At 42.6% G+C, this 15,217-nt stretch overlaps 1 protein-coding gene across 3 annotated transcripts in view; it reads right to left on the bottom strand.

Moving 5' to 3' along the window:
- Positions 1–7,161: 7,161 nt before the first annotated feature.
- The window catches only part of LOC115141396 (ubiquitin carboxyl-terminal hydrolase 45-like), a 41,889-nt gene continuing 33,833 nt past the window's right edge, over positions 7,162–15,217 (bottom strand). For 2 of the 3 annotated variants that reach the window (XM_029680208.2, XM_029680210.2), the window contains 9 exons: positions 13,109–13,190; positions 12,630–12,721; positions 12,157–12,213; positions 11,896–12,021; positions 11,179–11,797; positions 10,160–10,257; positions 9,832–9,918; positions 9,464–9,611; positions 7,162–8,320 (listed from right to left, as the gene is read on the bottom strand). In XM_029680208.2, the coding sequence (XP_029536068.1) occupies positions 8,190–8,320; positions 9,464–9,611; positions 9,832–9,918; positions 10,160–10,257; positions 11,179–11,797; positions 11,896–12,021; positions 12,157–12,213; positions 12,630–12,721; positions 13,109–13,190 (1,440 nt within the window). In that variant the 3' untranslated portion in view covers positions 7,162–8,189. The remainder of the gene's footprint in view (positions 8,321–9,463; positions 9,612–9,831; positions 9,919–10,159; positions 10,258–11,178; positions 11,798–11,895; positions 12,022–12,156; positions 12,214–12,629; positions 12,722–13,108; positions 13,191–15,217) is intronic. The other variant, XM_029680209.2, reaches the window with a different exon arrangement.

Here is a 15,217-nt window from a genome sequence, read left to right as displayed (position 1 = left end):
TGTTATGGATTTATGATCAGCTATAATGGGGCGGTGATTTTGGACTGGGAATACATAACTAATTAACATGAAACGAACACAACAGGAGGGCTAAAACAATTCTGCAGAAATTATGTAATGTCATTCGTCTGGTACATATTACAGGCTATTTCCAAGTAACAATTTGTCACAAATTTGATTTAGTAGAGTAATTGTAAATATTTTAAAGTGAATGTTCTGAAATTGAATTTGTCTCACCACAGTTGTGCTGGTCTTAGGCTGTGTTTACATCTGAACAGCTACTCAAAGGGCTACCCAGACCCCTCTGTTACACTGCGGCTACTCTCTGTTTATTATCTATACATAGTCACTTTAACTCTACCTACATGTACATTTAAAGTCGGAAGTACACTTAGGTTGGAGTCATTAAAACTCGTTTTTCAACCACTCCACAAATTTATTGTTAACCAGCTATACTTTTGGCAATCGACTTTGTACATGACGCAAGTCATTTTTCCAACAATTGTTTACAGACAGATTATTTCACTTATTATTCACTTTATCACAATTCCAGCGGATCAGAAGTTTACATGCACTAAGTTGACTGTGCCTTTAAACAGCTTGGACAATTCCAGAAAGTGGTCATGGCTTTAGAAGCTTCTGATAGGCTAATTGACATAATTTGAGTCAATTGGAGGTGTACTTGTTCATGTATTTCAAGGCCTACCTTCAAACTCAGCTCCTCTTTGCTTGACATCATGGGAAAATCAAAAGAAATCAGCCAAGACCTCAGAAAAAAAAGTAGACCTCCACAAGTCTGGTTCATCCTTGGGAGCAATTTCCAAACGCCTGAAGGTACCACGTTCATCTGTACAAACAATAGTATGCAAGTATAAACACCATGGGCCCACGCAGCCGTCATACCTCTCAGGAAAGAGATGCGTTCTGTCTCCTAGAGAAGAACGTACATTGTTGCGAAAAGTGCAAATCAATCCCAGAACAACAGTAAAGGACCTTGTGAAGATGCTGGAGGAAACCGATACAAAAGTATTTATATCCACAGTAAAACGAGTCCTATATTGACATAACCTGAAAGGCTAGCATAAAAAAGCCAGACTACTGTTTGCAACTGCATATGGGGACAAAGATCGTACTTTATGGCGAAATGTCTTCTGGTCTGATGAAACAAAAATAGAACTGTTTGGCCATAATGACCATCGTTATGTTAGGAGGAAAAAGGGGGACGCTTGCAAGCCGAAGAACATCATCCCAACCGTGAAGCATGGGGGTGGCACCATCATGTTGTGGGGGTGCTTTGCTGCAGGAGGGACTGGAGCACTTCACAAAATAGATGACATCACGAGGAGGGAAAATGTTGTGTATATATTGAAGCAACATCTCAAGACATCAGTCAGGAAATTAAAGCTTGGTCGCAAATGGGTCTTCCAAACGGACAATGACCCCAAGCATACTTCTAAAGTCAAGGTATTGGAGTGGCCATCACAAAGACTTGACCTCAATCCTATAGAAAATTTGTGGGCAGAACTGAAAAAGTGTATGCGAGCAAGGAGGCCTATAAACCTGACTCAGTTACACCAGCTCTGTCAGGAGGAATGGGCCAAAATTCACCCAACTTATTGTGGGAAGCTTGTGGAAGGCTACCGGGAACATTTGACCCAAGTTAAACCATTTGAAGGCCATGCTACCAAATACAAATTGAGTGTATGTAAACTTCTGACCCACTGGCAATGTGATGAAATAAATAAAGGCTGAAATAAATCATTCTGTCTACTATTATTTTGCCGTTTCACATTCTTAAAATAAAGTGGTGATTCTAACTGACCTAAAATAGGGAATTTTTTACTAGGATTAAATGTCAGGAATTGTGAAAAACTGTTTTTAAATGTACTTGGCTAAGGTGTATGTAAATTTCCGACTTCAAATGTGCATATTGATATTTTACTGATGTTTAAATATTTGTTACTTATTTTGTATTTTAAATTTTTTACTGAACACTTTTTCTTAACTTCTTAAAGCTTTGTCGATTAAGGGCTTGTAAGCATTTCACTGTTGTATTCAGGGCATGTGACATACAATTTGATTTGATTTTGATCTTTTCACATCAGATATTTTAGACCAATTAGTGAAACAAATACAGTTGGGTTGCCTGTGTAAACGCAGCCATTGTCTCTACAGGGAATAGGGTGTTATTTGGGCCACAGCCATGGAGGTTATTGTCAGCAAGTGATTGCATATAGACTAAACTAGTGGGCAACTTTTTATGTGTAAGACTAAGAGGTTGATACTGCAGCATACCCAGGGAAAGAGAGGACTCAGTAGGTGGAATCTTATTGTGAGTTTCACACACACCGGTGGTCTGAAGGCAGTGTTGGGGAGTTTAGTTTATTAGGATCCCCATTAGCTACTGCACATGCAGCAGCTACTGTTCCTGGAATCGACATAAAATGTACAAATATATGACAAAGTGACGAACAGCATAATATACATTCAATTAAAAATAAAACAAGTTATATATAGGAAAGACACCAATAGAATACCAAAATAATATTTCCACACTATTGATATATTCACATCCTTATATACATCACATGGGAGTAGTGAACTACATGTAGTTCAACTTGTAATTTGGTAGTAGTTGAACTAAATTTCTGTAGTTAACTTTGCCATGTAGTGGTGTAGCTTACTGGAACTACACATTCCTTTTTTTTCTCCAAAAATAAAATATGGGTAAAGTAGGCAATAATTTCCATTCTTTTTTTGCATCAGACCTGCCTAATTCTCAATTGAAACATGTTTTGTTAAATAGGCTAAATATCACATTTTGTTAACATCTGACACCAGAGTGATCGGTTCTTGCAATTTGTATTCTATGACATTTCAGATAGGTATGCTAAATCTAACTACTTTATATATGTTTAAGGGTAGCATTAGTGTAGCTTAACTTCTTCCAATGTGAAGTAATTGGTTAACTGTTTTCAGAGTAGCTTCCCCAACACTGGAAGACATATTCCCTTGAAATTAACACTGAAGAAAAGAGAATATACATCTGAGGCCAGGATGGAAATAGTGGTATGTATTGGAATAGGTAAAAAATTTTATTTAACCAGGTAGGCAAGTTGAGAACAAGTTCTCATTTACAATTGCAACCTGGCCAAGATAAAGCAAAGCAGTTCAACACATACAACAACACAGAGTTACACATGGAGTAAAACAAACATACAGTCAATAATACAGTAGAAAACTAAGTCTATATGCGATGTGAGCAAATGAGGTGATGGAGGGCTGTGCCACCCCACACCGGTCATGCTGGAGGATGTTGCAGGCAGCAGAACGTTCTCCACGGCGTCTCCAGACTGTCACGTCTGTCACATGTGCTCAGTGTGAACCTGCTTTCATCTGTGAAGAGCACAGGGCGCCAGTGGCGAATTTGCCAATCTTGGTGTTCTCTGGCAAATGCCAAACGTCCTGCACGGTGTTGGGCTGTAAGCACAACCCCCACCTGTGGACGTCGGGCCCTCATGGAGTCTGTTTCTGACCGTTTGAGCAGACACATGCACATTTGTGGCCTGCTGGAGGTCATTTTGCAGGGCTCTGGTAGTGCTCCTCCTGCCCCTCCTTGCACAAAGGCGGAGGTAGCGGTCCTGCTGCTGGGTTGTTGCCCTCCTACAGCCTCCTCCACGTCTCCTGATGTACTGGCCTGTCTCCTGGTAGCGCCTCCATGCTCTGGACACTACGCTGACAGACACAGCAAACCTTCTGGCCATAGCTCACATTGATGTTCCATCCTGGATGAGCTGCACTACCTGAGCCACTTGTGTGGGTTGTAGACTCCGTCTCATGCTACCACTGGAGTGAAAGCACCGCCAGCATTCAAAAGTGACCAAAACATCAGCCAGGAAGCATAGGAACTGAGAAGTGGTCTGTGGTTATCACCTGCAGAACCACTCCTTTATTGGGGGTGTCTTGCTAATTGCCTATAATTTCCACCTGTTGTCTATTCCATTTGCACAACAGCATGTGAAATTTATTGTCAATCAGTGTTGCTTCCTAAGTGGACAGTTTGATTTCACAGAAGTGTGATTGACTTGGAGTTACATTGTGTTGTTTAAGTGTTCCCTTTATTTTTGTGAGCAGTGTATAATTTCAAAGGTAATTTCATGATCTTTCAGAACCACTTGAAACTCATTTTGAAATGAACCAGGATTTATTTTTTAAAGCAATTTCTAGAGAGGTAATTATGATATGTACCCTGGACTCAAGGTCAACGTTCTGTTGACCTGAACATTCTGAAAATGTGTCTGATGGATAGCTGGGAATCTAAGCTTTCCAATGATATCTGATGAAAGGGGATATGTGAGCAATAACTTGTATACAACCATTGTTTGTCATAGGGTAAAATCTTAAATGTTTTCCTGCCATATCAGATTTGCCACCAATCCTGTTAAAGGTCCCACAAGCACACCGATCCCTGGGTCACTCCTCTTTTCAGTTCGCTGCAGCTAGTGACTGGAACAAGCTACAAAAAAACACTCAAACTGGACAGTTTTATCTCCATCTCTTTATTCAAAAACTCAATCATGGACACTTTTACTGAAAGTTGAGGTTGCTTCACATGATGTATTGTTGTCTCTGCCTTCTTGCCTTTTTGCTGTTGTCTGTGCCCAATAACGTTTGTACCATGTTTTGTGCTGCTGCAATGTTGTGTTGCTACCATGTTGTTGTCATGTGGTGTCACTACCATGCTGTGTTGTCATGTGTTGCTGCCATGCTATGTTGTTTTAGGTCTCTCTTTATGTAGTGTTGTCGTGATGTGTGTTTTTAATCCCAGCCCCCGTCCCCGCAGGAGGCCTTTTGGTAGGCCATCATTGTAAATAAGAATTTGTTCTTAACTGGCTTGCCTAGTTAAATAAAGATTCAATCAAATCAAATTGTCTCATCGTTTTAAAGAATGACATGAAAATATTATTTTTCATGTTTCTTTCATTAGATTTGTACACAGTGAATTGTCTTAAAGTGGAGAAATGAAAGAAAAGATGGCGAGATGAAAGAGTGACAACACAGAGAAAGCTCCCATTGCTGCACTGCTATCACACATTTCCATAGACCGTCAAGTAAACCACTATGAGACATCATCACCCCGAGTGAGCCTGTGAAGGTCCAAATTTGGGGGTCTGGCTCATGGACTAAACAACTGATTTTACTTGAAACGTCCAAACATTGCATTAGAACATTTTATATATATTTTTAAACAATGTAATGTAATCTATTTTCAGGGGGAATTGTTTTGATAAAATATTGCATCAGTTGTTTGTAAGATGAAACATGCATTGCTTGGCAAGAACATTAAAGGAATAAAAAAACTAACTTTATTTATCAATAATTATTGCATTTATATTTTTCGGACCTGAACTTATTTAGCAATATTTAGCAAGCAGCTGGGGACAAGGGGGTCTAGAAATACAAATACAAATACATCCATATTGTAATTATAGATGGACACAGTTAGAATTGAACCTCCCCATTCAGTTCCCTGTTTCGGTAGTGCACCCAAATAGAGAGCATGACCAGAGGGGAAAGAGCCCAGTGAGAACCGATGGACACAGGATGTCAAATAAGGCTATTGGCCTGATCTTTATCAACGAGAGAGTCAATGCCACTGGAAAGTATTTTTTTTGTTTTTTCTTCCAGGTTAGATAGAAGTCATATTAAACAATCTGTGTGTCTACTCTCTTTCAGTAGGCCTAAGCTATTGCATTCGAAACCAGGTCATTTTTTATTGATCTCAGACAAGATCTGTAGCCTGTCATTTCTGTCATTTTTGTGGTTGGCTATTAAAAAGATGGATGTTTTCCTACTGCACGCGGTCCTGTTCAGTTCCAATGGCAAACACCTGTCTGTATCCAGTGCATGCAGCCATCTGGTGGACTGTCTGGGACAGAGCACATTGGCTCTATCCGAAAACCCCTTATCTTCAATTGATTGAATCCCATCCAGTATTGTGATCGTCTTAAAACCTTGGAAATAAACATTTGAAACACAAGTCAAGACAATAACACTATAGACTAAAATAAACACCCATGTACTGTAGGTCGCCTAACACATATTCTGACAGAGAACATGGTTGTCAGAAACAAAACTCTTGGTATCATGTGACCAGTGCCCTGAAGGCAATACACTTCCAAGCTTGAAGGGGACACACTTCTATTTCTGCCACACAGGCCTTCCATGACAGTGACTAAATGTTACTTTGAGCCTGAGCACTGTCCCTTTGTATTGTACTGTTGTAAGAGATGAACACTGCAGCGGTCCCTTGTCACTGGTTTCCATGACCACCGTGACAGAGGAAAGAGGACGAGGCCCTTTCATTAACTGAGATTAAAATCATATCTCATCCTTCAAGAGAATGTCCCCAAGCGAGGGCCCCTGCTTTTAAAAATACATTTTAAAAAAGTGCTGTGTTGTTGGTGGGTGGCTTGACACTCTGTTTTAATGTTTTAACAGCTTGATTGGGATGTCACAGTGTATGGGACCAGGAGGGTGGAAGATGGGATACTTTTAGACGTTGCCCTTTTCCCGATTCCACACCCACCTCCTCTTCACCAGCTCACGACATGTTTCTCAAACAGCACTGCTTTGCACCCGTCATGGCACATCGCCACCACCGACAGAGTGAATATGGCAACTATGGGATTCACTGTGACAGCCCCTGACTATTGGCCGGCACAGTCTTCACACAGTAAAGAGGGATGATACAAATTCCAGTGCGAAAACAACAGCCGTACTCATCCACTATCAAGTACTTTCCTTTGGGGGGAGAAGAGAGGATTCAAACATCCAACCAAAATAAGAACATGTAAGCTGAGCCTTGTTGGTTTCCCATTTCATAAATTAGATTTATTCTCTTCGATATATATGATTTCACATAACCCAACGGTGTACCGAGTTCCTTATTGAAATCGAATGACATTTTCAGAAGGAAAAGAACGCCTGAAGATAAACACTGTAGCCTGAGGCACCATATCTATATAGGGTTTAGTATTGCGGTAAAAACACAAAATTCTCATGGTTTTGCATATACATTTCACACAAGCTGTCTGTAAGCAAATATGTGTTCACCGTAATTATTTGTTCTTAACATGCAGAAGCGTAATAATCCTAGAGTGTAGGCACTGAGTATTTATTTGTTTTGAAAGAAATTCATCAAACCGTATCTTTACTTAAAGTAATCCTTCACTTGACCAGAATAATTTGGCAATGTCCCAACAACCGACAGATAAAATATCTCCATTTCATTCCCCCCAAAAAATATTTGCAGAACGATTAACATAAATGGTGAGACACATTTGAATCTGAAGATTGATCAACACATTCACTGCCTTTAGTTTAACTACAGCAGAAAGTATGGGATAAAAAGACTAATGAAATGAAAACGACTGTTTATTGTCCGGCGAGCTGGCAATCATATATGTAGCAATGTCCCTTTGTTAAACATCGCAATGTGTTTGAATACGTGTGGTTAGAGATTTAAATATGCACACCGGTGCACAAACGTAGAGATAGAATTGAAAAGTGCCGACCAACACAGTAATGTATTGGTCTGAAACACACTCGGATGGCCTGCCACATTATGGACCTCTCCTTTCAGGAATAGTTTGAGATCACATTCTTTTGGCACTTAAGTCTTTTGTGTATGTTTTCCATCATTTTATATTATTTCTTCTACCAAAAACTCTTTGGCAATCACCATTTAATGATAGTCACACATTCGCATGTTCTACAAAAAAATACAATTCGTATTCACCACAGCAGGCTGTAAAATATAAATAACATAGCATTTTTTTCTGTATAATTTGTGCTAATTAAACATACTATTCTGCCACTCTCTCGCTTTCTCACTCAGTCTCTTTCACCTACAGAGGTATGAGCAACTGTATGGGGACGTTCAGTAAGTGGACTGAGACACAAAGAGTGTGGTAACCCTTCAATGCTGAGCAGTCCAGTATACATCAATGTAATGCATGTCCCTGATGGCCTACAAATCCCATCATGTAGTGCTTGCCATGTTTCATGCTCTTGGGAGTCAAAGTTTAGAGAGCGGTATACCCAAAGCAGGTCTCTCTCTCCCCCCCCCCCTCTTCTCCGGTCTCCTGAGAGACCAACGATTGTTGGGTAGCTCCGTGCTCTGGCAGTCACAGCATCTCCTCGTAGAACAGCAGGTAGGCTTGAGAGTTGAGGACCCTGGATTCTGGTACCGTCTGGACATTGGTGTCACTTACATAAACCCACTGACACTGAGTAGCACTGCTTGCTTCCCTTGGACCTGAAACACAGTAAGGGTCTGTGGTTAATGGGAAGAGATGGAGATTTTCTAGGAGCCATTACTGTGAGAAACCAATGACTGTGGCTAGCTTACCACAGAAACGGTGACAGAATGAGGAGCAGCATGGACAAAGACGTTCATAGCAACACTGGTATGTAGGTAAGACAATTAAATTAGGCCCATGCACATTTCATAATTGTAACAACACTACACTTAGTGTTTGTGCTAAGTCTTATTTTAAACTTAAACTGGACGGACATTAGGTTTTTAGCCTGATCTACAGGATCCTGGCGCATTTTTGGAAATCGGAGCAAACTGTAGTAAAACGTAGTGCCACAGCCCATATTGAATACATTCGGCCGTAAAAACCAGCCATTATCAACAAGTGCGCGTTTTCGAATTGTACAGCCGTTAAGGCCGCCAGGTGTACACTACGATTTGGCTTGACTGAATTGTTAAATGTCAGAGGTTCTCTGATGGTTAGAGCCCGTAGACCGGACAAAAGTCGCGTAGTGCATTTCAGCCGTTACCTGACGGAAGGTTAACAGTAGGGTGAGGAAAACATGCATTGAAGCGAAAGAGAAAAGGAAAAGCAGTGAGAAGAAAATGAAAGGAAAAAAAGAAGAGCGTTTGTAAGAAGGGATGTGTTGACGTGAGGAGATGGATGGTGGACGACAGCGGTGGTTACCGAGGTCCTTTTGACCCCTCTATGGTGGCTCACCAATGCTGCCAAGACAATGTCACCTCAAGTTCTATACTAGTTAATTACCAGCGAGGACAACTACTCACACAGACCTCTGTCACAAAGACATTTTCATTACAGCTGAGCGTCGCTGAATGGCAGGCGCTCTCCTTGAGCAAGGACAGGAGAAAATACATCTATATAACACTGGACATCTATATACACTACAGCGCTATTTCTCTCATAAATGCCGCCTTCAAGGTTACGCGGAGTGAGGCCTTCACACAAATACAGTGAGTTTGTATGTACAGGCGACACATACTTTTTACAATCATACAATTCGATGCTTTGGTCGATATATACATCTTTTTTTTAAGTAAACGTATTGACATAGACTCTTAACACAAAATCGGAAAAGGAATAGAGAGTATTTTATGGACAGACAAAGAGACCGTTTATACCTGCCAGGTTTCTGCGCTGTGGCTGCTCGGTTCTCCTCTGGGGCGAGCGGACCTTTACATACGCTGTGTAGTGGCCCCCGCGCATCGACCCGCTGTGTTCCACGATGCCATACAGGCTGTAGAGCACACGCTCCCCCGCCACCAGGTTCTGCCCAAAATGAACTCAGGATGAGACAGTCAGCAGTGCCAAGAGCTCAGACAGATAGCAATAGCTCAGATGCTCCTCTATCTTTTCAACTATTCATTACAAGCACAAATACTGATAAGTACTTGAGCTACAGTGTCCAAGGACCCATATTTATTTCAGTTCATTTCAAGGTTTTTAGTAAAGATATTGTCCCTGTTTTCATGTGAAGAAGAGTTAGTACCTTGCAGGATGCCGAGCAGAACGGAGCCAGGTCCAGGATGAGAGGGAAGTTGACGTGACGGTTGACTTTTCGTAGGTTCATCCCTGCCTTCACACACACACACACACACACACACACACACACACACACACACACCACACACACACAATCAAAATCACAAATCAACCCCAGAGATATCAACACACAATAAGACACAGTAATAGCCTACACCATGACCACAACAACAATTTAGATAAACAGGAGAACACAACGTTATTCACATGAACATGATATATCATATACAATAACGTAAAGATGTGTACAATAATGCATGAAAAAATATGCTAACCTGATGGAAGCGTTTGAGGTGCAGAGTGACCACCGGGGGCAGCGAAGAGATCAGTATCTGTTTGCGAGCGCTGGTGTACACCTTGTCAGACTTCTTCTCTGTATGCAGTGGTGCAAAAAGTACACCATTGTCATACTTGGGTAAAACTAAAAGATACCTTAATAAGAAATTACTAAAGTAAAAGTGACTATCACACAGTAAAATACTACTTCAGTAAAAGTCTAAAAGTATTTGGTTTTAAACATACTTAAGTATCAAAAGTAAAGATAATTACTAAAATATACTTAAGTATCAAAAGTAAAAGTATAAATCATTTCACATTCTTTATATTAACCATTTCCAGTCCTGCAAAGCATTGGAAATGTAATGAGTACTTTTGGGTGTCGGTGAAAATGTATGGAGTAAAAAATACATTATTTTCTTCAGGCATGTAGTGGAGTAAAAGTAGTCTAAAACCTAAATAGTTAAGTAAAGTTCAGATTCCCTAAAAAAAACGACTTAAAGTGCTTTAAAGTACTTTTCCTTAATTACTTTACACCACTGTCTGTAAGCACATACAGACACCACAATGTCACTTTGTGAATGAGAATTTTTCAAATACATGATTGCTCTGCCTGATTACAAGTCAGTGTAGCCTAAATGTCTGCATCTGAATATCTGTGTAAATGCATGACATGGATAGGTGCCGAATAGCCACACATTTCCATATCACCTACTGCTGTCACTATCAGGTCAGAATCTCAACAAATTGTCTTTAACAATAGTGGTTATCGAGTGCTCCTGAGTGGCACAGCGGTCATGCACTAGTCCCTGGTTCAAATCCAGGCTGTATCACATCCGGCCGTGATTGGGAGTCCCATAGCACAATTGGCCCAGTATCGTCCAGGTTTGGCCGGGGTAGGCCGTCATTGTAAATAAGAATTTGTTCTTAACTGACTTGCCTACTTAAATAAAGGTCAAATATAAAAATTCAAACCAGCACAAGTTCTCTATCAAACGGTGTATGTGTTCTAACTAACCTGCTGAGGTGCTCTTCCTCAGTTGTTTCTGCCGGCGGTCCGTGCAGCTCTCGCACAACAGCTTGTTGTTGCCCATCAGAAGCTCCACCGAGGTGAACTGGTGAAGGCAGGACTGAACGGAGCACTCCTTGGAGCAGGGCGTATAGCTGTGGGACAGGGCCTGGAATGCCCCCTGGTGGTGGGAGTGAGGAGACTGTTGAGGATGTTGAGGCTGGGGCTCCACCTGGTCCTCAAGACAGTGTGTAGAGGGTGAGTCCGCTGAATCAGGTCCCAGGTTAATCTTATGCACTGCACTGACCAGCTGCTCCACAGCACCACCATGCTGGGTCCTGGGGGAGAGGGCGGACAGGGTGGGAGACTGGGTAGGGGTGGACCCTCTGCCACCATGGCTGTGGCCCGAGGAGTGCCGGGGGGTCCACTCGCTCTCCGAGGCCTCGCTGTCGGCGTCATTGCTGCTGTCCTGGGGGCCCGAGTCTTTCTCACTGCCATCAGATAGGCTGCTGGTGGCGGCCATTTTGGAAACTCCTGCAGCACGGGCCATTACGGAGGGGGACTCCTCCGAGGGGCTGTCTGCCCCCTTCTCTTCCACAGAGCCAGGGGACTTATGGCCCTGCTGCTGCTTTTGAGGGAGGTAGACACACACACAGTCAGCAAAACACACTCACCAACTGACTCAAACTACACTTACACGCAGACACAAAGAACACACACACACACCTGTCCGCTAAGTTTCCTGCTGTTCTTATTGAGCGCTGCGGAAAGCATCTCGTCACCGTGGGAGATGTGAGCTTCTTGCTCCCGACTGCTCTTCCCAGTCCTGCCCGGGTTGGACGGCTTGGACATCTGAACAGCAACAGGACATGACACAAAGACAGAGATGAAACCAACATACTGTACACGTATCACATATGATCAACATGGCAGAAGCAGTATTCTGGACTGGACACTATTGCAAAGCTAATGCAAATATATGCTCACCCGCTCCTCAATGATGGGCAGGGAGATGTCAATGAAGGCTTCCTTCACTGTGGAGATCTGTGGGAGACAGAGGACAGGCACCCATAACACTCACAATCAAAGTACAGCATGGCTTTCAGCTGGGAACAACTATAGTCTTACTGAAATATGAACACTGCTCATTGAGAAGTGGTTTAAAATGGTTTAACTGTGTATGACACACACAAAACATACGGCTCAGTCGAGCATGGCACTTGCAACACCAGGATTGTGCTTTCGATTCCCAGGGTCACCCGTACATAAAATGTATTTAGCATGATTGTAAGTCACTTTGGATAAACGCATCTGCTAAATTGCATATCTTATTAATATAACTGTATTTGTATAATTAATCATTAAGTATTAAGGAATACAGCCAAACTGTTCAGTGGTTGACCACACACACCCAGATTCCAGTAACCTTCAACAGAATAGACAGGCAATGAATCACTTACATGCTCACACTCCTCACACATGATGGTGTTGGTCAACTCCCCCACAAATATGCGATCCACAAAGTTCATCTTCACACCCTCCTTCCCGTATGCTGAGATAAGGAGGAAATAAAGGTGAGGCAACTAAAAACAACAACATTCAGCTACAATCATTCAGAATAAATGTACTTTAATCAATCCTTATGTTTAAATCATGAAACATGCCTCCTGTGGTTGAGGATAAAGTAATCCTTCTCACCCCCCCCCCCTTAAAAGATTTAGATGCACTATTGTAAAGTGGCAGTTCCACTGGATGTCATAAGGTGAACGCACCAATTTGTAAGTCGCTCTGGATAAGAGCGTCTGCTAAATGACTTAAATGTAAATGTAAATGTTGAGGTATTTTTCCATAGTAAGCCATTGAACAGTACATAAAGCCGCCACAAGATGGCACTATTGATTTAGGTCAAAACTACTGAGTGTCAGAATGGAACAGGAACCTTTGACTTGGCGTTTGGTCTCATCATCTGCAGTCTTCTCTGTGGGGTTGTTGAAGGATTTCAGAATGCCCGCTTTGATCCGCTGGGAATGTCAAACACTACATTGATCTCATATGAATGCAACTTAAGTAGATGGAAAAATGCAGGACTACAAAATGGTGGTTTTATACAACAAAGGGTGATTCATATAACAGCTACCATGGGAAGCCAAGGTACTGAAACCATTACAAAAATGAGTGTGTTTGTGAATACACATTAGTAAACAAATACAAACTTCTTCCAGAGTATCTGAATGTGCACTTGCATCTCGCTCTCTCTCTCTGTGTGTGTGTGTGTGTGTACTTCTCCTCTGTGTGTTTGTGTGTGTGTGTACACTGCGCATGTGTTGGTGTGGAGTGTGTCAGCCAGCCGTCTCTGACAGTCTCGGTGGCGTGGCCGTGGGCAGTGATTGAAGGTGACATGGTCAGTGAGTGTGTCGGCTAGTAGAAGAAGAGGCACCAACACAGTAAAGCACCAATCAATAGATAATTGGCCGTGGTCTGTGTAACCGACTAGTCGCCCCTATTGTCCCCGGACCCATGCACTGGACTGGCTATTTAGGTCAAAAGCCTGGTTAATCCCAGCTCTGCAGCCCCCCTGCCCACCTCTCCCTAGTCAGACACTGCTGAGCCCCACACTAATTAATCCCCATCAGGATCCCCCAACGTGTAGTGTGTAGGCTCAGGGTGAGAGAAGCGGGGTGAGGAAGGGAAGGTTGGAGGGGTGTAAACTAAATTAAGATGGGCCAGCACAGGCCATGCCCTGAGTGGGAGCATTACTGTACCTAACGTCTCAGCTAATTGGTGATAATTGACTGTGTGCAATTAGCCTATTTAGACTTCTGATACTAAATGGCCAATCAAAACAAACACTTAGGCCTCCTAGGTTGGTGGTGACAGGCTATGGGAGAAATGGCCAGTCACTCAGTGTATGTGTGTGTGTTTTATTGCACATTTGTTTGGGCTGATTCCATGCAGGTGAGGACATTTGAGTTGGTGCAAGCTAAACACGATGAGTGTATCTAGAATTCTGTTTTGAGTAAATAAAATGTGTAAGTGTCATAGACCGAAAAAATTATGAGTATACACTATTTGTTGGGTTGTGTATGCTGTCCAGGTAAATTTATGGCTGATGAGTGGCAAACCTGATTAGACGCAACTGCTGCTCATCGGCAGTTCTTTACAATTTTCTTTTAATTCAAAACCGCATTTGTATCTACACACTGAAGGCTGTAAAGCCGAAACATCTGTGTACGCCATCCCTGATGCAGTGAAACGTCTGTGTACGCCATCCCTGATGCAGTGAAACGTCTGTGTACGCCATCCCTGATGCAGTGAAACGTCTGTGTACGCCATCCCTGATGCAGTGAAACGTCTGTGTACGCCATCCCTGATGCAGTGAAACGTCTGTGTACGACATCCCTGATGCAGTGAAACGTCTGTGTACGACATCCCTGATGCAGTGAAACGCTGTGTACGACATCCCTGGTGCAGTGAAATGTCTGTGTACGACATCCCTGGTGCAGTGAAACGTCTTGTGTACGACATCCCTGATGCAGTGAAACGTCTGTTTACGACATCCCTGATGCAGTGAAACGTCTGTGTACGACATCCCTGATGCAGTGAAACGTCTTGTGTACGACATCCCTGATGCAGTGAAACGTCTTGTGTACGACATCCCTGATGCAGTGAAACGTCTGTGTACGCTATCCCTGATGCAGTGAAACGTCTGTGTACGATATCCCGATGCAGTGAAACGTCTGTGTACGCCATCCCTGATGCAGTGAAACGTCTGTGTACGCCATCCCTGATGCAGTGAAACGTCTTTGTACGCTATCCCTGATGCAGTGAAACGTCTTTGTACGCTATCCCTGATGCAGTGAAACGTCTGTGTACGCTATCCCTGATGCAGTGAAACGTCTGTGTACGCCATCCCTGATGCAGTGAAACGTCTGTGTACGCCATCCCTGATGCAGTGAAACGTCTGTGTACGCCATCCCTGATGCAGTGAAACGTCTGTGTACGCCATCCCTGATGCAGTGAAAATAATCTGTTTGAGTGCGAACCCATT

This window comes from Oncorhynchus nerka, linkage group LG14 (genome assembly GCF_034236695.1).
Source record: "Oncorhynchus nerka isolate Pitt River linkage group LG14, Oner_Uvic_2.0, whole genome shotgun sequence".
NCBI classification, from domain to species: domain Eukaryota; kingdom Metazoa; phylum Chordata; class Actinopteri; order Salmoniformes; family Salmonidae; genus Oncorhynchus; species Oncorhynchus nerka.
This window is presented reverse-complemented; position numbering and strand designations above follow the sequence as displayed.